This window comes from Pongo abelii, chromosome 17 (genome assembly GCF_028885655.2).
Source record: "Pongo abelii isolate AG06213 chromosome 17, NHGRI_mPonAbe1-v2.0_pri, whole genome shotgun sequence".
Classification (NCBI taxonomy): domain Eukaryota; kingdom Metazoa; phylum Chordata; class Mammalia; order Primates; family Hominidae; genus Pongo; species Pongo abelii.
Genome location: NC_072002.2, coordinates 37,611,219 through 37,633,846, shown reverse-complemented (window position 1 = coordinate 37,633,846; position 22,628 = coordinate 37,611,219). Strand labels below are relative to the sequence as shown.

At 42.7% G+C, this 22,628-nt stretch overlaps 1 protein-coding gene across 4 annotated transcripts in view; it reads left to right on the top strand.

Moving 5' to 3' along the window:
* TMEM241 (transmembrane protein 241) overlaps window positions 1–22,628 on the top strand; it is a 147,789-nt gene that overhangs the window by 4,846 nt on the left and 120,315 nt on the right. For 3 of the 4 annotated variants that reach the window (XM_024236170.3, XM_024236171.3, XM_024236169.3), the window contains exons 2-3: window positions 2,463–2,509; window positions 11,657–11,734. In XM_024236170.3, coding sequence (XP_024091938.1) covers window positions 2,463–2,509; window positions 11,657–11,734 — 125 coding nt within the window. The remainder of the gene's footprint in view (window positions 1–2,462; window positions 2,510–11,656; window positions 11,735–22,628) is intronic. The other variant, XM_054537710.2, reaches the window with a different exon arrangement.

Here is a 22,628-nt window from a genome sequence, read left to right as displayed (position 1 = left end):
TTGCAGTGAGCCAAGATTGCATCATTACATTCCAGCCTGGGTGACAGGGCAAGACTCCATCTCAAAAAAAAAAAAAAAAAGAGTTACAAGTGGATAATAAGCATAAGAAATTTGCTTGCACGCCTTTCAGTGGGTCCAATTTTTTTTTTTTTTTTTTTTTTTAGACAGAGTCTTGCTCTGTTGCCGAGGCTGGAGTGCAGTGGTATGATCTTGGCCCACTGCAACCTCTGCCTCCCATGCTCAAGTGATCCTCCCACCTCAGCCTCCCAAGTAGCTGGGACTACAGGCTTGCACAACCATGTCCGGCTAATTTTTGTATTTTTTGTCGAGATGGGGTCTCACCATGTTGCCCAGGCTAGTCTTCAACTCCTGGGCTCCCGCCTTGGCCTCCCAAAGTGCTGGAATTACAGGCGTCAATGGCTCCCAAATTGCTCCTTCTCTTTCTTTTTCTTTTTTTTTTTTTTTTTGAGATGGAGTCTCACTCTGTCGCCTAGGCTGGAGTGCAGTGGCTCAATCTCGGCTCACTGCAACTTCCACTTCCCGGGTTTGAGCGATTCTCCTGCCTCAGCCTCCTGAGTAGCTGGGGTTACAGGCGCATACCACCATGCCCGGGTAATTTTTGTATTTTTAGTAGAGATGGGGTTTCACTATGTTAGTCAGGCTGGTCTCGAACTCCTGACCTCGTGATCCTCCCACCTCGGCCTCCCAAAGTGCTGGGATTACAGGCGTGAGCCACCGTGCACGGGGCTCCTTCTCTTTCCTCAAGAACCTCATTACTAGGGCTTTGCTGTTCAATAGAATAGCATTTTGTCTGAGCAACACTTCTCAGTGATGTGAGGAATTGCATTTCTTTTTTCTCTGTTCTTTAGCAAGGTGAGGCAAGAGCTTCAGGATCTTTGATTTCCCCCAGTATGTAGGCCAAAGCTAAGCACACAGTAAACTAAACATTTATTGTCATAATGAAGCTTGTTAAGGGTATTTCAGGCTGTGACTCAGATGCTCAGTTAATCCTTTCCTTTTCTCCATATAAGAATAAAAATATCAGAAAAGTAGGGAAGAGCATATTGAATTATGTAGTAAATAGGTTTCAAGGAAGAAGAGGAAGTGTAGAACAACGCATAAGCAGTTAGCCATAATTGTGGCATTTAGGAGCTCAAACAAGGGGAATTCTATGTGGACTAATCCCTGGGAAAAAAGTAGATATATAAACTTGCCCAGCACCAGTCCACTCCATTTTTTTAGAGCATGTGAAGGATCAGCAGAGTCCTTGCCTAAAGCTGTTTAATGATTTTAGACTTAAAAAAGTAAATTCTTCGTGGTCAATAATAGGAAAAAAATGGAAAAGATACCCAGATGGATAAAACACAATTCCTTCACTCATAAAGTGCTGTAAATTCAATTAATATACATAAATATGCATAAGAGAAATAGAAATTGACCTTAACTGAGTTGGTTTAAAAAAAAGTCTGTAACATGCTAAAACACAGCAAAAAATGATTCCTATGCAGAATTAGTTTGAAAAAATCATTTAATGCAAACAACATACAAAATCCTAAAATGCAGAATTAGTTTGAAAAAAAATCATGTAATACAAAAGACATACAAAACCCTAAAAATTGAAGGACAACAAAGGAAAGAAAGACTAGGATGTGGTTTTACTTGAAGAGAAACAAAGAAAGGATTGGATTTTTAGGTAAACTGGACCATAGATGAAGTGGATACCCTGAGAAAACAGACTGTGTCCAGGGACTTGTCTGAATTACTCTGGGGCTGCTACAGTTACAATGTGACATTTCTGACATCTGGGAAGGTGCTGAGTGTTCCAGCATCTGTAACATCAGGCCCAGCTGCTGTGCTTCCCTGTTTGCTCACAATGCCAGCTCCATTTCACCAACTAAAAGGCAGCCAGGCTTCTGGTAGCCCTGGGAAAAAGCAGCTCAATCTCTTTTTTCTTTTCTTTTGCTTTACTTTTTTTTTTTTTGAGATAGACTCTCACTCACTTTGTTGCCCAGACTGGAGTGCAGTGGCGCAATTTCTGCTCACTGCAACCTCTGCCTCCTAGGTTCAAGTGATTCTTCTGCCTCAGCCTCCTGAGTAACTGGGACTACATGTGCTCACCACCATGCCCGGCTAATTTTTGTATTTTTAACAGGGACGGAGTTTCAGCATATTGGCCAGGCTGGTCTCAAACTCCTCACCTTGTGATCCGCCTGCCTCAGCCTCCCAAAGTGTTGGGATTACAGGCGTGAGCCACCGTGCCCAGCCGGCTCAATTTCTTTAGTATGACTTGGGAGGTCATTTGTTTGCCCAGTTTGTGATTTTGGTGGGAATAATGGCCTTTTTAAAACTTGAATTTACTTAGGTTATGTGGTTATGTTTTTTTAATAGAAATGTCTTTGATTATATGGTTTGTCAATTTTCCATCATTTGAAATGTCCAATAATTTGGTGTTTGTTTTTCAGTATGTGCTGTCTGTCTTGAAATTTACCTACCCTACATTATTCCAAGGGTGAGTATCTTCTTTGCTCTTTGTATACATTTTTAGGAAATGTCCAACCAACGCCATTCTTTGAAATAGTTTTAATAACTGCATAGATTTTTTTTTTTTTGTCAAATAGACATATTGTAAGATATTTAGCCACCTTATTAACAGACATTTATGTTCTATTTTGGGGGTATGAAAACAATGTTACTAGATATTTTTGTGTTAAAGTCTGCCAAATTTCCAACTATTTCTTTGGGATTGATTCCTACATAAGAAATTTGGTTTAGGCTAGGCATGGTGTCTCATTACTATAATCCCAGCCCTTTGGGAGGCTGAGGCAAGAGGACTGTATGAGACCAGGAGTTCAAGACCAGTCTGGGCAACATAGCAAGATGCTGTCTACAAAAAAAATAAAAAAGAAAACTGGCTAACCATATGCAGAACAATGAAACTGGACCCCTATGTCTCACCATATACAAAAATTAACTCAGGATGGATTAAAGACTTAAATGTAAGATCTCAAACTCTAAAAATCCTAGAAGAAAACCTAGGAAATACTTTTCTGGACATTGGCTTAGACAAAGAATTTCTGGTAACTCCTCAAAAGCAAATGCAACAAATACAAAAATTGACAATTGGGACCTTATTAAACTAAAGACTTTCTGAACAACAAAAGAAACTATTAACAGAGTAAACAGACAGCCTACAGAATGGGAGAAAATATTTGCAAACTATGCATCCAACAGAGGACTAATATCCACAATCTATAAGGAACCTAAATAAATCAACAAGAAAAAAACTAAATAATTCCTTTAAAAGTGGGCAAAGTCCACGAATAGACACTTCTCAAAACAAAACATGCAAGTGGCCAGCATATGAAAAAATGCTTAACATCACTAATCATCAGAGAAATGCAAATCAAAACCACAATGAGATACCACCTCATACCAGTCAGAATGGCTGTTATTAAAAAGTCAAAAAATGGCCGGTGTGGGGCTCATGCCTGTAATCCCAGCACTTTGGGAGGCCAAGGTGGGAGGATTACCTGAGGTCAGGAGTTCAAGATCAGCCTGACCAGCATGGTGAAACCCCATGTCTACTAAAAATACAAAAAAATTAGCCGGGCATAATGGCACATTCCTGTAATCCCAGCTACTTGGGATGCTGAGGCAGGAGAATGGCTTGAACCTGGGAGGCGGAGGTTGGAGTGAGCTGGAGGTTGGAGTGAGCTGAGATTGCACCATTGTACTCCAGCCTGGGCAACAAGAGTGAAAATCCATCTGAAAGAAAGGCAAAAAATAACATGTTGGCGAAGTTTTGGAGAAAAGGAAACGTTTATACACTGTTGGTAGGATTGTGAATTAGCTTAGCCCCTATGGAAAGCAGTTTGGACACTTCTAAAAGAATGAAAAATAGAATTACCATTTGACCCAGCAATCCCATTACTGGGTATATACTCAAGGAAAATAAATTATTCTACCAAAAATATACCTACACTCACGTGTATTTTATCACAGCACTATTCATAATAGCAAGACATGGAATCAACCTAGGTGCCCATAAACAGTGGATTGGATAAAGAAAATCTGGTGTATATATATACCATGGAATACTACGCAGCTGTAAAAAAGAGCACAATTATGTCCTTAGCAGCAGCATGGGTGTAGCTGAAGGTCATTATCCTAAGTGAATTAACACAGAAAGAGAAAACCAAATACTGCATGTTTTTACTTATAAATGGCAGCTGAACATTGGGTACACATGGACATAAAGATGGACTAGTAGACGCTGGGGATTCCCCAAGGGGAGAGTTAGGGAGCGAGGTAAGTAAGGATTGAAAAGCTACCTATTAGGTGCTGTGTTCACTGTTTAGGTGACAGGATCAATAGAGGCCCAAACCAGCATCACGCAATGTACCCGTGTAGCAAATCTGCACATGCACCCCTTGAATCTTAAAAAAAAAAAAAAAAAAAAAAATTAGCTAGGCATGGTGACATGAACCTGTAGTCTCAGCTACTCAGGAGGTTGAGACAGGAGGATTGTTGGACCCTAAGAGTTAGAGGCTGCAGTGGGCTGTGATCGTGCTGCTGTACTCCAGCTTGGGTGACAAAGTGAGATCCTGTCTAAAACACATAAAAATTAATAAATTTGGGTTAAAGTGCATGAACTTCTTTAGTATTCTCCTTGAATATTAACATATTCTTTTCCAAAAATGTTTTACCAATTGACATTCCCACCTAGCCTCTATATGAACATTTCTATAATATTGCACTCAAACTGTGATTCTCTTTGCTGATTTCATGAGCAAAAGGTATATTGTTTCGTCATATGATTTTTTAGATTATTTGTCAAGTTGCACAATTTTCTTATGCATATTATCCACTTGTATCTCTTTTTTAGTGAATTGTCTAGTTGTGCCTTTTATCCATTTATTTTCATTGAGGTTTTAGTGTTTTTCTTATTAATTTAATAAATTCTTTTTTTTAAATTATACTTTAAGTTCTAGGGTACATGTGCGCAACGTGCAGATTTGTTACGTATGTATACATGTGCCATGTTGGTGTGCTGTGCCCATTAACTTGTCATTTACATTAGGTGTATCTCCTAATGCTATCCCTCCCCCCTCCCCCCACCCCATGGCAGGCTCTGGTGTGTGATGTTCCCCTTCCTGTGTCCAAGTGTTCTCATTATTCAAGTCCCACCTATGAGTGAGAACATGCGGTGTTTGCTTTTCTGTCCTAGTGATAATTTGCTCAGAATGATGGTTTCCAGCTTCACCCATGTCCCTACAAAGGACATGAACTCATCATTTTTTATGGCTGCATAGTATTCCATGGTATATATGTGCCACATTTTCTTAATCCAGTCCATCATCGAGGGACATTTGGGTTGATTCCAAGTCTTTGCTATTGTGAATAGTGCCACAATAAACATGTGTGTGCGTGTGTCTTTATAGCAGCATGATTTATAATCCTTTGGGTATATACCCAGTAATGGGATGGCTGAGTCAAATGGTATTTCTAATTCTAGATCCTTGAGGAATCGCCACACTGTCTTCCACAAGGGTTGAACTAGTTTACAGTCCCACCAACAGTGTAAAAGTGTTCCTATTTCTCCACATCCTCTCCAGCATCTGTCGTTTCCTGACTTTTTAATGATCACCATTCTAACTGGGGTGAGATGGTATCTCATTGTGGTTTTGATTTGCATTTCTCTGATGGCCAGTGATGATGAGCATTTTTTCATGTGTCTGTTGGCTGCATAAATGTCTTCTTTTGAGAAATGTCTGTTCATATCCTTTGCCCACTTTTTGATGGGGTTGTTTGATTTTTTCTTGTAAATTTGTTTAAGTTCTTTGTAGATTCTGGAAATTAGCCCTTTGTCAGATGGGTGGATTGTAAAAATTTTCTCCCATTCTGTAGGTTGCCTGTTCACTCTGACGGTAGTTTCTTTTGCCATGCAGAACCTCTTTAGTTTAATTAGATCCCATTTGTAAATTTTGGCTTTTGTTGCCATTGCTTGTGGTGTTTTAGTCATGAAGTCCTTGCCCATGCCTATGTCCTGAATGGTATTGCATAGGTTTTCTTCTAGGGTTTTTATGGTTTTAGGTCTAACATTTAAGTCTTTAATCCATCTTGAATTAATTTTTGTATAAGGTGTAAGGAAGAGATCCAGTTTCAGCTTTTTACATATGGCTAGCCAGTTTTCCCAGCACCATTTATTAAATAGGGAATCCTTTCCCCATTTCTTGTTTTTGTCTGGTTTGTCAAAGATCAAATGGTTGTAGATGTGTGGTATTATTTCTGGGGGCTCTGTTCTGTTCCATTGGTCTATATATCTGTTTTGGTACCAGTACCATGCTGTTTTGATTACTGTAGCCTTGTAGTATAGTTTGAAGTTAGGTAGTATGATGCCTCCAGCTTTGTTCTTTTTGCTTAGGATTGTCTTGGCAGTGTGGGCTCTTTTTTGGTTCCATATGAACTTTAAAGTAGTTTTTTCCAATTCTGTGAAGAAAGTCATTGGTAGCTTGATGGGGATGGTATTGAATCTATAAATTACCTTGGGCAGTATGGCCATTTTCACGATATTGATTCTTCCTATCCATGAGCATGGAATATTCTTCCATTTGTTTGTGTCCTCTTTTATTTTATTGAGCAGTGGTTTGTAGTTCTCCTTGAAGAGGTCCTTCACATCCCTTGTAAGTTGGATTCCTAGGTATTTTATTCTCTTTGAAGCAATTGTGAATGGGAGTTCACTCCTGATTTTGCTCTCTATTTGTCTGTTATTGGTGTATAGGAATTTAATAAATTCTTTACATTTTAAGGAGCTCAACCTTTTGTCCATCATGTTTTTGGAAATAATTTTTGTAATTTGTTCTTTGCCTTTTAATTTGTTTATAATTATTTTGATTATTTAAATTTTTTTTGTGGTCAAATATATTGATTGTTTTTTTCATGATTGCTTCCATTGCTTTTATGTTTTTTTCTTCTCCATCATAAAACCATTTAGATATTCACCTATATTACATTAAAGCTTTATTCAAGTTTTAATCATTGTCAGTTTAATTTAGTGTATGGTGCAATGTGAGGAAATTGTCCCTTCCCTAGTAGTTAACTGATTTATACTGGCCTCATTTATTCTATAATCCTTCCTTTTGCCTTATGCCCAAAGGCTTAATCATCATTTAGATATTCACCTGTATTTCCTTAAAGCTTTATTCAAGCTTTAATTGTTGTCAGTTTAATTTAGTGTATGGTGCAATGTAAGGAAATTGTCCCTTCCCCAGTAGTTAACTAATTTATACTAGCCTCATTTATTGTATAATCCTTCCTTTGGCCTTATGTCCAAAGGTATAATAATCTGTATATGATTGTTAATATCATATACAGACTGTCCCAACTTAACGACGGTTGGACTTACAATTGTTTGACTGTACAGCGGTGTGAAAGCAATATGCTTTCAGTAGAAACCATACTTCAGCTTTTGGGTTTTGCTCTTTCCCAGGCAGATATGCCATAAAATACTCTCCCCTCATGCTGGGCAGTAGCAGCAAGTGGTGAACTGCAGCTCTCAGCCAGCCACACTAATATAAATGTTCTGAACTCGTTTATGGTAGGCGAGGCCAAGCTCTGGTGTTCGGTAGGTTATGTGTATTCAATGCTCTTTCAGTTATGACATTTTCGACGTATGATCAATTTGTTGGGATATAACCCCATTGTAAGTTGAAGAGCATCTGTATAAAGTCATTTTTTGGCTGGGCATGGTGGCTCACACCTGTAACCTCAGCACTTTGGGAGGCCAAGGTGGGAAGATCTCTTGAGGCTGGGAGTTTGAGACCAGCTTGGCCAACATGACGAAACCCTGTCTCTACTAAAAATACAAAAATTAGCCAGGTGTGATGGTGAGCACCTGTAGTCCCTGCTACTTGGGAGGCTGAAACACGCAAATTGCTTGAACCCAGGAAGTGGAGGTTGCAATGAACTGAGATCATGCCACTGCACTCCAATCTGGGCAACAGTGCAAGACTGTCCCAAAAATAAAAGATAAAAAATAATAAAGTCATTTTTCTAGGGTCTCTTTTGGGTAAGTATTTGTCAGTTTTGATGTTAAGGGACTAGTGCTGAACTGTTTTAATTATTAAACCATTTAAATATATAGTAGAGCAAGCCATCCCTCATTCTCCTTTTAAAAAAATGTTCATTATATTATCACCACTATGTTATTTCAGGTGAACTTTAAAATGCTTTGTCAAGCTCCTCCCTAATATTTCATAGCAAACATGTTTGTTTGTTTTTGTAGAGGCAGGCTCCCTCTCTGTCACCCAGGCTGGAGTACAGTGGCATGTACTCCATAGCTCTCTGCAGCTTTGAACTCCTGGCCTCAAGCGATCCTCCCAGGATTAAGGCGTGAGCCACTGTGCCCAGCCTCATAGCAAAACTTTTAAAGTATCTTCTGTGATTATGGGTATTTTAGTCAATAAAGCTGGGATACCGGTTTCTCTCTTACAGAGTAGCAAGCGTTTTTTGGTTCTGGTTGTCTTTCCACATCTTTAAAGGTAGAGGGACTGAGGGAATGTGCGTAGGAAAGGGTGATCTCTACGCTTCTCCTCCTTGTCCTTGGATGAGACAGACTGAATGCACCTCCCCAAAAGAATGTAAGATCTACAAAGGCAGGAATTTTGACTTATCCATTTTGTCACTGGAGTATTCCCAGTGCCTAGAACAATGCCTGGTGTCTGGTAGGGCAGAGTAACATATTCTGCAGATGCTTGGGGTACATCAGTGAAGAAAACATCCCTGCCCTCATGGAGCTTGCTTTTTAAATTCCATCTCTTCCTTAAATTCACCCGCAGTGAATGGTTACCTTCCATTTAACTGCACACCTCAGAACCTGGGAGTGATTCTTGTTTCCTTTGTCTCCTTCATCCTTAACATCCAGTTAACCACCGGGGCCTCCTAGACATCTTCAGCATCTGTCCACTTTCTTCGTCCATCTTGCCCCTTTCCAGGCCACTGTCATCTCTCCAATTATTATAAAAACTGCTAACTTACTTCTTTGCCCCTAGTCTTGCTTCTCTCAGTAACATTCCCTCCCTTATAAAGAGAGGGAGCTTCCCCAAGTGTAAATGCGACGTGTCACTCCCATGCCTGGAACCCTTCAGTGAGTCCCCAGTTTGAAGTCCCAGCTCCTTATGATTGACGTGGTCCTTCGGGATCAGCCCCTTCTCTCCAGGATCAGCTCTTGCTCTCCCCTCTCCAGTGCTCCAGTGCTGGGGTCCAGACCAAATGAACTTCTCCAAGAAGCTTTGAATCAAGCCATTGTTGCTCTCACTTCTGGGCCTTTGTCCCTTCTGGGTCTTCTGCTTTGAACACGCTTTGGGTTTTTGCTCAAATTTATTTTCTCTAGGAAGTCTTACCCACTCACTAGACTAGGTTAGTTGCCCTCAGTAGAGTGGCTTATAGTACCTGGTACACTTCCTTTTAGGGCTTCACACAGTTTCTTGTAATTATTGATTAATTACCTTACTTTCACTAGACCGGGGTTTCTCAACCTTGGAATGACATTCCAGCCACTGACATTTTGAGTTGGATAATTCTTTGCAGTGGGGACTGCCCTGCACATTGTAGGATGTTTAGCAGCATCCCTGGCTTCTACTGGCTAGATTCCAGTGGCATACCTTCCGCCCCTCTCCCCGGTTGTAACAACCAAACATTTCTCTAGACACTGCCAAATGCCCCCTGGAGGGGAAGATCGCCTGGTTGAGAATCACTGTACTAGACCAAACTGTTTGAAGGCAGGACCCACATTTGGTGTGTTCTGCTTGGCTGGGTCAGTGAAACTTCACACAGGATATGTGCAAACTGGGTGTTATAGGCTGAGCAGGTGTTCACTACAGACAAAGAGATGGAAAGAACATTATGGGGCAAGAGGATGGCACACCCAGACTCCTAGAAGTATGACATGGCCTGGCATGTTCCCAAGGCTGTGGGCCATCTGCTGTGGCTGGAATGTGGCTGCACACAGCAGACAGACAGGAGCTGACCCTGGAGAAGAGCTGGTGCAAGTCCCAAAGGACTTTATGTGTCACACCCAAGTGACTTTGTCCTTTAGGCCAGAGTTCTCAACTGTAGTGTCACAACACATGGGTGTGTTGTGGTCATAGTCACTTCCGAGGTGAGGTGTCTCAAGTCATTTATCATGAAAAACAGGGTTTCGACATTTATGAATGACTCAAGTAAAATAAAAAAGCAATTAGAGCAAGCGACTGTCCCTCTCACTCATTTGGCATTCTGATGTGCTTTCTGCATTGGGAGGGGGAGGGGTGTTTGTGACCTGTGCTGCGCCTGCACTGTGCATGCTGGGGGCTGTGTGTCTCAGGTGAGCTTCATGACCCCAAGTGTGTTGTTGGCAGAAAAGAGGCTGAGGGTTGCTGCCTGTGGCACCAGGAAGAATCATCTTTTTTAAAACAAGCGAGTAGCACAATTAAATTCACATTTTAGGACAAACCCTTTGACTGCAAAGTAAAGAATGGATGGGGGGCAACCTTGGAGAGAGGGGGACCAGTTAAGGGACTAATGCTGTGAGCCAGGCATGAGATGATGAGAGCCTGAATTGAGACAGAGGCGGGAGGGTTGGTGGGGAAGACTTCAGATTTGAATGCTGCTATGGGGATGAATAAAATCAATAGGATATTGTGCTTAGACGAGGGAGGTAAAGGCCGAAGAGGTGAGGTGGAATGCCACCTAGGTTTCTGGTTTGGCTGATTGGGGATAGGGAGGATGATTTGAGGGAGAGGTTCAGGGTAATGATTTAGGCATATTATCACTGGGAGCTTGGCAGGGAGGATGGGAGGGGGCTGAGGGTTGAAACGGTATCTGTTGGGCACAAGGTATACTATTCAGTTGATGGACACTGGAAGCCCAAACCTCACCATTACTCACTACATCCATGTAACAAAGCAGCACATATGCCCCCAAATCTATGAATAAAAACAATAATAATAATCATTGAGAGCTTGTGGGAGATATTGTGGCAGTATCCAAGTGAGAACGGGGATTTGGGAATCATCAATGTAGAGGCAGTGGGAGAAGCAGTGGCTATGAGTGAGGCTGTTCAGGAAAAGTCTAGAATAAGAGGAGAAGAGGCCAGGCACAGTGGCTTACGCCTGTAATGCCAGCACTTTGGGAGGCCAAGGCAGGAGGATCTTGAGGTCAGGAGATCAAGACCACCCTGGCTAACAGGGTAAAACCCTGTCTCTACTAAAAATACAAAAAATTAGCCAGGCATGGTGGCACGCGCCTGTAATCCCAGCTACTCAGGAGGCTGAGGCAGGAGAATCGCTTGAACCTGGGATGCGGAGGTTGCAGTGAGCTGAGATTGCGCCATTGCACTCCAGCCTGGGCGACGGGCAAAACTCCATCTCAAAAAAAAAAAAAAAAAAGAGGAGAAGAATATCAATGTCAGTACTTGCTGGACAGTTGGACTCAAGGAAATAGTAGAGATTGAGAAGGAAAGGTCTGAGAAATGGGATAATTGGGACAGAGTGGGAGAAAAGAGTAGTAAATAGAGTTGAACTTGTCTCTTTGTGTCAGTCAGCAGATCTGCTGGGGCTGGATGGTGTTGGAGACTGTAGCACTCTATGAAATTCACATTGCCCCTTGTCCTTTCCAGGTGGCAGACGCTCATTGGTGGACTTTTGCTTCATGTGTCCTGGAAACTGGGCTGGGTAGAGATCAACAGCAGTTCAAGGTATAACCTCTCTATGCTGGACTCATGCATGCTTCACACTCTGCTTGCTTTTGATATTATGTAATTTCATATGGTGTCACACTGGAAACACAGAGGTTTATTTATTTACTTACTTATTTATTTTTGAGACAGAGTCTCACTCTGTCTCCCAGGCTGGGGTGCAGTGGCATGATCTTGGCTCACTGCAACCTCTGCTTCCCAGGTTCAAGCAATTCTCATGCCTCAGCCTCCTGAGTAGCTGGGATTACAGGCGCACACCACCACACCTGGCTAATTTTTGTATTTTTAGTAGAGACGGGGTTTCACCATGTTGGCCAGGCTGGTCTCGAACTCCTGACCTCAAGTGATCCACCTGCCTTGACCTCCCAAAATGCTAGGATTACAGGCGTGAGCCACCATGCCCAGCCAAAACAGAGGTTTGTTTGATTTGTTTGATCTCTTATTTCCCTTCTAACTGTGCGGCTTAGTGATTTTATTTTCAGATAAAATTCAAATAGTATTTTCCTGGGTAATAATGCCACTAATATAGTATTAACTGATACATTGATGTAGTGTGGGGAAAAAAGTTAATTGATATATATATTTTATAATGTCAAATTAGTTTTGCTTTGTTTTAGATCATAAGATATGATGAATGAAATTATATTAGCTTAACTTTTTTTTTAGTAAATTTCTTATTTTAAATTATTTCTGGCTGGGCATGGTGGCTCATGCCTGTAATCCCAGCACTTTGGGAAACCAAGGCGGGAAGATCACTTGAACCCAAGAGTTTGAGACCAGCCTGGACAACATAGGGAGACCCCACCTCTACAAAAATAATAAGAAAAATATTAGCTGGGTGTGGTGCATGCCTGTGTTCCCTGCTACTTGGGAGACTGAGGTGGGAGGATCACCTGAGCCTGGGAGGTCAAGGCTGCAGTTTGCCGTGATTGCACCACAGCACTCTAGCCTGAGCCACAGCAGAGACCGTGCCTCAGAAAAAATTCCTACCTATAGAAAAGTTAGAATAATACAATGAACTCCCCTACCCATTACTCAGATTTCATTATTATTATTATTATTATTATTATTTTGAGATGGAGTTTTGCTTTTGTTGCCCAGGCGGGAGTGCAATGGTGCAATTTCAGCTCACTGCAACCTCTGCCTCCCGGGTTCAAGCAATTCTCCTGCCTCAGCCTCTCGAGTAGCTGGGATTACAGGCATGTGCCACCACGCCTGGCTAATTTTGTACTTTTAGTAGAGATGGGGTTTCTCCGTGTTGGTCAGGCTGGTCTTGAACTCCTGACCTCAGGTGATCCGCCCACCTTGGCCTCCCAAAGTGCTGGGATTACAGGCACGAGCCACTGTGCCCGGCGATTCCCTTATTTTACCATGCTTTTCTTATCATTTTGTCTTGATGTACTGTACATGTATATATATGTGTATGTATATGCATACATACGTATATAAATATATAAACTTTTTTTCCCTGAACTTTTTGAAAGTAAGTTGTAGATTTGACAGGAAATGTCTCTTTTCTTTACTTCTGAATTCTTTAGGGTGTATTTCCTAAGAGCAAGGACATTTTCTTAGAGGACTGCAGTAAAATTATCAAAATCTGGAGATATTAACATTGATACAATACTGTTATCTCATTTAAAGACCATATTTTGCCAGTTATCTCGATGGTATCCTTTGTAGCCCTCCACTCCAAAATTCTAGTACGAGGTCCAATCCGGATCACACATTACATTAGTTGTTATGATTCTATTAAAATAGCCTTTTAAATATGTTTAAAAGAAATTTAGGCCAGGCACAGTGCTCATGCCTGTTATCCCAGCACTTTGGGAGGCCGAGACAGGTGGATCACTTGAGGTCAGGAGTTCGAGACCAGCCTGACCAATAAGGCGAAACCCTGTCTCTACTAAAAATACACAATTAGCTGCGTGTGGTGGCACATGCCTGTGATCCCAGCTACTTGAAAGGCTGAGGCAGGAGAATCACTTGAACCCAGGAGGCGGAGGTTGCAGTGAGCCAAGATTGGGCCACTGCACTCCAGCCTGGGTTGTAAGAGCGAAACTCTGTCTCAAAAAAAAAAAAAGAAAAAGAAAAAAAAGAAATTTTAAAGACCATGACATTATCTAGCCAAAACTATAGTCTGAATTGGTTATCTACTCCTGCCTCACCTAGATATCCTCCTAATTCTTTGAGAACATCCTTCCTATCCTGAAATGATGCACAAAGTGAAAAGAAAACTAAGCTAAGGTTAATATGAATAAAGTAGACATCCCAGCTGAATGAGCAGGCCAAGTCATTCACCTTGTGATGACTCTGCCCAGTTTCTCTGTTAATCAGATTAACTGCTTAATTGTTTTTTTTTTTCTTTTTTTGGTTTTTGAGACAGAGTCTTGCTCTGTCGCCCAGGCTGGAGTGCAGTGGCGCGATCTTGGCTCACTGCAAGCTCCGCCTCCTGGGTTCATGCCATTCTCCTGCCTCAGCTTCCCGAGTAGCTGGGACTACAGGCGCATGCCACTATGCCTGGCTAATTTTTTGTATTTTTTAGTAGAGACGAGGTTTCACCACGTTAGCCAGGGTGGTCTCGATCTCCTGACCCCGTGATCCACCCGCCTCAGCCTCCCAAAGTGTTGGGATTACAGGCGTGAGCCACAGCGCCCGGCCAACTGCTTAATTGTTAAGTCACTCCTTTGGCACTCTGGAGAAGATTTGAGAATATGTTCAGCATAATATTAATACTTTTGGCTCCTCTACCGGGTGTGGTGGCTCATGCCTGTAATCCCAGCACTTAGGAAGGCCAAGGCAGGAAGATCACTTGAGTTGACCAGCCTGGCCAACATGGTGAAACCCCATCTCTACTAAAAATACAAAAATGAGCCCAGCATGGCTACTTGGGAGGCTGAGGCAGGAGAATTGCTTGAGCCAGGGAGGCAGAGGTTGCAGTGAGCCGGAATCACGCCACTGCACTCCAGCCTGGGTGACAGAGTGAGACCCTCTCTCAAAAAAAAAAAAAAGAAAAAAATAATAATTTTGGCTTCTCCTGAAGATTTAAAACTGGAGAGCAAAAAACTAGTATTAAGAAGTTTTATGAAGGAGAGATCCTGGGAACATAGGTGTACATTAATGTACCTGACCATGTTATATCATAATCCATATTCAGAAGGAATATTTCACACAATATGCTTAGCTAATCCAAAGGAGAAGTTCATTAAGTCACAATTTTGCATTTTCATGGTATAGTATCCTTAATTGGATGAAATAAAGATACTTTTGGGATTTTATATGTTACACTAAGCACAAGTCTTACTAAATACTCCATTGTTATAGTGGATAGTTCAGTAAGAATTGGGCTTCATTTAAACAAATAGGGATACAGAATTCACAAGGCCTGAGATAGTTACAATATTTAAATACTGAAGGACCCTGGCTCCAAATGGGTAAATGTATTCCTCTGGAGAAGCAGGAGCTTGGGCCAGAATGAGGGAATTGGCTATCACATTATAGCCTGGGGACCACTGGTGCAGATCAACATGAGTCTTCCTTGCTGATTCTAATTATCACATAATATCTGGTGTAAATTATTTACTTATGAATAGTAGTCTTTAAAAAATTACCTTACTCATATTTTCTTAAAAGCAATGCCATTTTTCACATGAAAAAATTTTTTGTTTATTGTGTTATTAATAAAACATGTATAACATAAGATTTGCCATTTTAACCATTTTTTAAGTGTACAATTCATTGGCATTGATTATAGTCACAATATTGTACAATCATCATAACTATTTTTGCCCAGAACTTTTTTATCATTCCAAACATAAACTCTGTACCCATTAAATGATATCTTCCCATTCTTCCCCTCCCACTTGCTCCTAGTAACCCCTGTTCTACTTTCTTTGTCTATGAATTTGCCTATTCTGGGTACCTTGTATAAATTGAGTTGTACAATATTTGTTCTTTGGTGTCTGACTTATTTTACTTAGCATTAATGTTTTCAAGTTTCTTACATGTTGTAGCATGAATCAGAATTTCATTCCTTGTGGAGGCTGAACCATGTCTATATGTATTCATCACATTTTGTTTATGCATTTATCTGTTGATAGAATTCTCCATACTTTTATTAATTTTTTTTTTTTTTTTGAGGCAAGGTCTTGCTCTGTCACCCAGGCTGGAGTACAGTGGCTCAATCTTAGCTCATTGCAGCCTTGAACTTCTGGGCTCAAGCTATCCTCCCACCTCAGTTTCCCAAGTGACTGGGACTACAGGTGTGCACTACCATGCCCAGCTAATTGTTTAATTTTCTGTAGAGATGGGGGTTTGCAATATTGCCCAGGCTGGTCTCTAACTCCTGACCTCAAGCAATCCTCCCCCTCAGCCTCCCAAAGTGCTGGGGTTACAGGCATGAGCCACTGTGCCCAGCCTTCTAATTGATGTTTTGAAGGGCAAGTAATGACTAGTAGAACTGGCCAAAGATTCTCAAGATTGCTTCCCTGAAAGAAGTTGTCCTTTGACTGTAGAAGTTTGAGACCCACTAGACACTTGTCCCTTGGACTTGACAGTGTGCTGCGAGGTTCTACGTATCCCGGACTATCTGTGATCACATCATCTTTTCAGCTCCTAGCTAAACTCCACAGAAGTCTTTTCACCACTGTCTCCTGTAGGTGTATTCACAGCCACCCATAGCTCCATTAAACTTTTTGTCCAAGATCCCCATATCTGGGTTTTTGGTGGATCTTGTAACTGCTGGTACAGCTCAGGATTTCCAGTTGCCATGGCCCTTGGCAAAGGAGCGTTACCAGATGTTTAGCAGAAGGATCCAGCACCCAAGTTCTTTCGTGTGTGCTGGGCTGGGTTTGTATTTGCTCTGGCTGCTGTTTCCTCCTGGGCTTGGTTTTCTGATGATATCATTAGGAAAGTGAAGCCCAGCTTTACGGAGTAACTGTGAATGCAGAGATGACAGAGGTTTGGCTCTTCTAAAAATGGAAATATCAGGAAGACAGTTTGGAGTCCCAGAGGTTACTATGGGGTGGGGATTGTAATGGTGGGGCTGGAGAGTGGGTCCTAAGTTAAGACTGGGCAGCATAGGCCATGGAGAACTCATTTAGATTGCCCTTCTAACCTGGAGCTCAAAGAGGCCCCCATTCCCTCTCAAATGTCAAATGAGCCTCAGAACCTGTTTTGCTCTTATCACACAAGCCGGAGGGCAATGGCACGATCTCGGCTCACTTCAACCTCTGCCTCCCGGGTTCAAGCAATTCTCCTGCCTTAGCCTCCTGAGTAGCTGAGATTACAGGCACCTACCACCATGCCCAGTTAATTTTTTTTTGTATTTTTAGTAGAGATAGGGTTTCACCGTGTTGGTCAGGCTGGTCTCGAACTCCTGACCTCAGGTGATCCACCTGCCTCGGCCTCCCAAAGTGCTGGGATTACAGGCATGAGCCACCATGCCCGGCCAACACGTTTCTTATATTGCAAAGAGGCCATATCTCCTGTGCCTGCCAGTATTGGCTCTACATAGCAACCTTATGGTGTCATTCTCTTGTCTAGGTGTTTGCCTGGTGACTGGTTGTTGCCACCTAGTCTTGGATGATGCTCTTGGAACCGTCTGTCTTGGGACAGATAGCACTGTTGTACAGCCATAAGCTTGTCAATACATGGCAGTTACTGCTGTTGCCAAGCCATTGCAGAACATTGAAGCAATTTTTCCAGCAGATGCTGAAATCGTTTGCTAAAGGCTTCCTGTATTTGCAAAAAGTGGTTCTAAAAGAACATTGTGATCCGTTTTATCTGACTGGACATCTGTTAGCACCGTGAGACCATGGCATTCTTTTTTGGATTCTGGAACCATTGCAGAAGGCAGGCTCAGGTGTAATTTCATTGGAGACTTCGATGCAGTCCTATAATTCCTGTATTGCCAGGCTACAGGTTTAAATAAAAACACTTTGAAAGTAATTTTTAACCTACTTGCCACTTTTCGTCTGTTATAAGAGAGCAAAGTTTGAACTCTCAAGCTTTCAAAGATGAGCAATTCTAAGTTAAAAATTTCATGCTACAATACCTTTGTGACCAGAAATTTCTGAGACGAAACAGAAGCCCACATCCCTTAATTTTTCATCAAGAGTCTGTGCTGGAGAACCATAACAAGTATCTTTGATAAAACCTCCAAATTAACTTAGCACTGTTTATAAAGAAATGAACAGTTAACCAATCATTTAGGGTCCAGATTGTATTTATTTAAAAAAATTTATTTATTTATTTAGAGACAGAGTCTTGCTCTGTTGCCCAGGCTTGAGTACAGTGGTTCAATCATGGCTTACTGTAGCCTGCAACTCATAGGCTTAAGAGATCCTCCTGCCTCAGCCTCCTGAGTAGCTGAAACTATAGGTGTGAACCATCATGCTGGCTAATTTTTAAAATTTTTGTAGAGACAGCATCTCACTATGTTGCCCAGGTAGGCCTCAGACTCCTGGCCTCAAGCAGTCCTCCTGATGGCCTCTTAAAGTGCTGGGATTACAGGCATGAGCCACCATGCTTGGCCATACATTTTATTTATTTATTTATTTTAGAGACGGGATCTTGCTATGTTGTCCATGATGGCCTCAAACTCCTGGGCTCAGGTGATCCTCCCATCTGTTTCTGAAGTAGCTGGGACTACGGGTGTGTGCCATTGTGTCTGGCTGTACTTAATTTTTTTTTTTTTCTTGGCTCATTGCAACCTCTGCCTCCTGGGTTCAAGCAACTCCCTTGCCTCAGCCCCCCCGGGAAGCTGGGATTACAGGCAGGCACTACCACACCTGGCTTATTTTTGTACTTTTAGAAGAGACGGGATTTCGCCATGCTGGTCAGGCTGGTCTTGAAGTCCTGACCTCAGGTGATCCACCCGCCTAGGCCTCCCAAAGTGCTGGGATTACAGGCATGAGCCACCGCGCCCTGCCCCAACTCTCTCTCTCTTTCTCTCTTTCCCCTCCCCTGCCTGCCTGCCTTCTTTCCTTCCTTCCTCCTTTCCTTTTTCTTTTTCTTTTTTTTCTTTTCTTTCTTTTTGAGACAGAGTCTCACTCTGTTGCCCAGGCTGGAGTGCAGTGGCTTGATCTCAGCTCACTGCAACCTCTGCTGCCCTGTTCAAGCGATTCTCCTGCCTCAGCCTCTTGGGTAGCTGGGATTACAGGCTCCCGCCACCATGCCCGGCTAATTTTTGTATTTTCAGTAGAGACGGGGTTACACCATCTTGGCCAGGCTGGTCTTGAACTCCTGACCTCATGATCCACCTGCCTCAGCCTCCCAAAGTGCTGGGATTACAGACGTGAGCCATCGCGCCCAGCCCTCTTTTCTTTTTTTAAATTTTTTTTTTTTTGAGGAGGAGCCTCCTTCTGTCCCCCAGGCTGAAGTGCAGTGGGATGATCTTGGCTCACTGCAAGCTCCGCCTCCCAGGTTCAAGCACTTCTCCTGCCTCAGTCTCCCAAGTAGCTGGGGCTACAGGCACGCGTCACCATGCCTGGCTAATTTTTTTTTTTTTTTTTTTTTTTGTATTTTTAGTAGAGACGGGGTTTCACCATGTTGGCCAGGCTGGTCTCAAACTCCTGACCTCAGGTGATCTACCCACCTCAGCCTCCCAAAGTGCTGGGATTACAGGTGTGAGCCACCACGCCCGGCCAACTCTATTTTTTAATACTAACATTGCCTCTGTTCTGTGCTTTTCCTGAAGTCCATCTCCTGAGGCTCACTCAGCGACACATCTAGCCTTGGTCCTCCCAGGAAGGGATGAGGTAGTTAAGGTGGTGCTGGAGGAGGCAACTGCCCTGACAGTGGAGGGTACAGGGTAACAACTCCCAACACTGCGGCAGGGTCAAAGCCTGACCGCCTAGTGGGGAAGGAGAGCAGTGGCCTTTCAAACACTGTGGTGTTGGGAGCTGTAGACTGGTTTCTTTGAAGCTCTTATTGGGCTTTAGGGATTGTCAGAACCTTACTGAAGATGACAAGATTTCCATTTCAGCATAAACTAGATTACATGTTGAGAATCTTGGACCAGAAAAAAATGAAACATGAAGTGGGAAGAAGTGATGATTCTGCATGATCAGAGAGCTGGGAAGAACCAGTGATGAAAGTGCCTTGAGAAATAGAGCTTGAGGCTGGGCACGGTGGCTCACGCCTGTAATCCCAACACTCTGGGAGTCTGAGGCAGAAAGATTGCTTGAGCTCAGAAGTTTGAGACCAACCTGGGCAGCATAGTGAGACCCCATCTCCTTTAAAAAAAAAAAAGAACTTTACGGAAACCCAGTGGTCACATGGTCCTTTGTGTATAGCCCAGGGCACTGTCTAGTGTGTGAAGCCTTGAGCACCACAGTAAGGTGTAGAGGTTGGGACTCAGACTGCCTTATTCTAAATTGGGCCAACAGATGTGCCAGGAAAATATGTTAGCCTTGTGGGCTCTTCTATCCCTGTTGCAGCTACTCAGCTCTGTTGTTAGAGCATAAAAATAGCAATAGACAATACATAAATGGTTGGGTGTGACAGTGTGTCAATCAACTGCTATTTTCAGAAACAGGCAGCAGGTGGGGTTTGGTCTATGGGCCATAGTTCTTTGACTCCATCTCTAAATTATGCTCTGTGAGAAACTGTCATCACAGGGCTCTTGGGTTCAAGAAATATTAGGGCTGGACTTTGTCAAGGGAATGTGATCCTCTCTGAGTCAGGAGGAAGAGTGCAGAATTAAAGAGAAAAGTCTAAGGAAAGTGAGAAGAAGGGAGAAAGGGGGCAATAAGACTGACGAGCATAGTCACCAGTAGTGGACCAAAAGAAAAAGAAAAAGAAAAAGAAATCTAGGGGTCTTCTATAATTAGTGATGTAATATGCAGAAGTCCTTTCCAACTTTAAAGAAAATACTGACTTTACATTTGTAAGGTATTAGTATTTTAAGCAATTCCAGTAGTCAACGTGAACCTTGGTTTCTTTTTGTTTGTTTTTTGAGACAGAGTCTTGCTCTGTTGCCCAGGCTGGAGTGCAGTGGCATGATCTGGGCTCTGCAACCTCCACCTCCTGGGTTCAAGGGATCCTCCTGCCTCAGCCTCCCAAGTAGCTGGGATTACAGGTGCGTGCCACCACACCTGGCTAATTTAGTATTTTTAGTAGAGACAGGATTTCACCATGTTGGCCGGGCTGACCTCGAACTCCCGCCTCGGCCTCCCAAAATGTTAGGATTACAGGCGTAAGCCACCATGCCTGGCCTCTTGCTGTCTTATTTTCATGTTTGTAAACTATTTTTTGGTCCACTAGGTGTCAGTGTAACATAGAATTTTCAAAAATTCAGCTTCAGGAGCCTTTTCAGCACCCACGAAGAGCTAAACTGCAAATTGTTTTCAGGGAGCAGATGTTCTCTCAATAATGCATGCTCTATTTGAAAAACAAATAATTTAATTTAATTAGCCTTCATCTCAATAACAACAGTTTTGTAAACCGTGCCAACAGACTTTTGTTAGCTTCTTATAAAATGCTTTGTTCATCAGGGTTCTTAGGGATGATAGAGTGTGTATGGAAACAAAAAACAGGCCCATGATTCAAACAAGATGCAGTATTTGTGCTTATAAATAGTTAAGAAAGATCATCTATTACCACAGTTTTCAAATTAGACCCCTTGGCAAATAGTCCTTCAACATGGTAAGGTCTGCAGTCTTTGTGGCTAGGAGTTGCTGGGAGACCCTACGGCACACACTTTCTTTCTTTCTTTCTTTCTTTCTTTCTCTCTCTTTCTTTCTTTCTTTCTTTCTTTCTTTCTTTCTTTCTTTCTCTTTCTTTCTCTCCTTTCTTTTTCTGTCTTTCTTTCTTCTTTCTCTCTCCCTTCCCTTCCCTCTCCCTTCCCTTCTCTCTTCTTTCCCTTCCCTTTCCCTTCCCTTCTCTCTCCTTTCCCTTCCCTTTCCCTTCCCTTCTCTCTCCTTTCCCTTCCCTTTCCCTTCCCTTCTCTCTCCTTTCTCTTCCCTTTCCCTTCCCTTCTCTCTCCTTTCCCTTCCCTTCTCTCTCCCGTCCTTTCTCTCTCCCTTCCCTTCTCTCTCCCTTCCCTTCTCTCTCCCTTCCCTTCTCTCTCCCTTCCCTTCCCCTCCCCTTCCCTCCCTCCCCTCTCTTTCTTTCCTTCCTTCTCTTTCTCTGCTTCCTTCCTTCCTTCCCTCCCTTCCTCCTTCCTTCCTTCCTTCCTTCTTCTGTAGCTCAGTAGCTCCCTAGAGGCCCACACACCACAGGGACCTGAGATCCCACCAGGACCATCTCAGGATTTAATTCCATCTTGCCTCCTTTGTGGGCCAGCAGGACAATGAAAGAATAAACCAGCACAGGAGGCCCAGATGGCACCAGCTAAAGAATTAGAGGTGGGGAATTGTTATATTAGTTGCATGTGCCTAGTTTGTTCCTAATGTTCAGGCCTCTGGCTATCCTAGAATCAGACAGCATTAGATCTGTAAAGGAGGGCAGGTCATTACAACCTCTATGGAAGGTGATTTGGTACCCAGTTATGAACTTTTTTCTTTTTGTTTTTGAGATGGAGTCTCACTTGTGTCACCCAGGCTGGAGTGCAGTGGTGCGATCTTGGCCCACTGCAGCCTCTGCCTCTCAGGTTCAAGCAATTATCGTGCCTCAGTCTCCCGAGTAGCTGAGACTACAGGCGCCCGCCATGATGCCCGGCTACTTTTTGTATTTTTAGGGGTTTCACCATGTTGGCCAGGCTCGTCTTGAACTCCTGACCTCAGGTGATCTGCCCGTCTCAGCCTCCCAAAGTGCTGGGATTACAGGCGTGAGCCACTATGCCCAGCCCCCAGCCCCCAGTTATGAACTTTAATGCACCTATCTTTTTTTTTTTTTTTTTTTGAGACACAGTCTCGCTCTTTTGCCCAGGCTGGAGTGCAGTGGTGCGATCTCG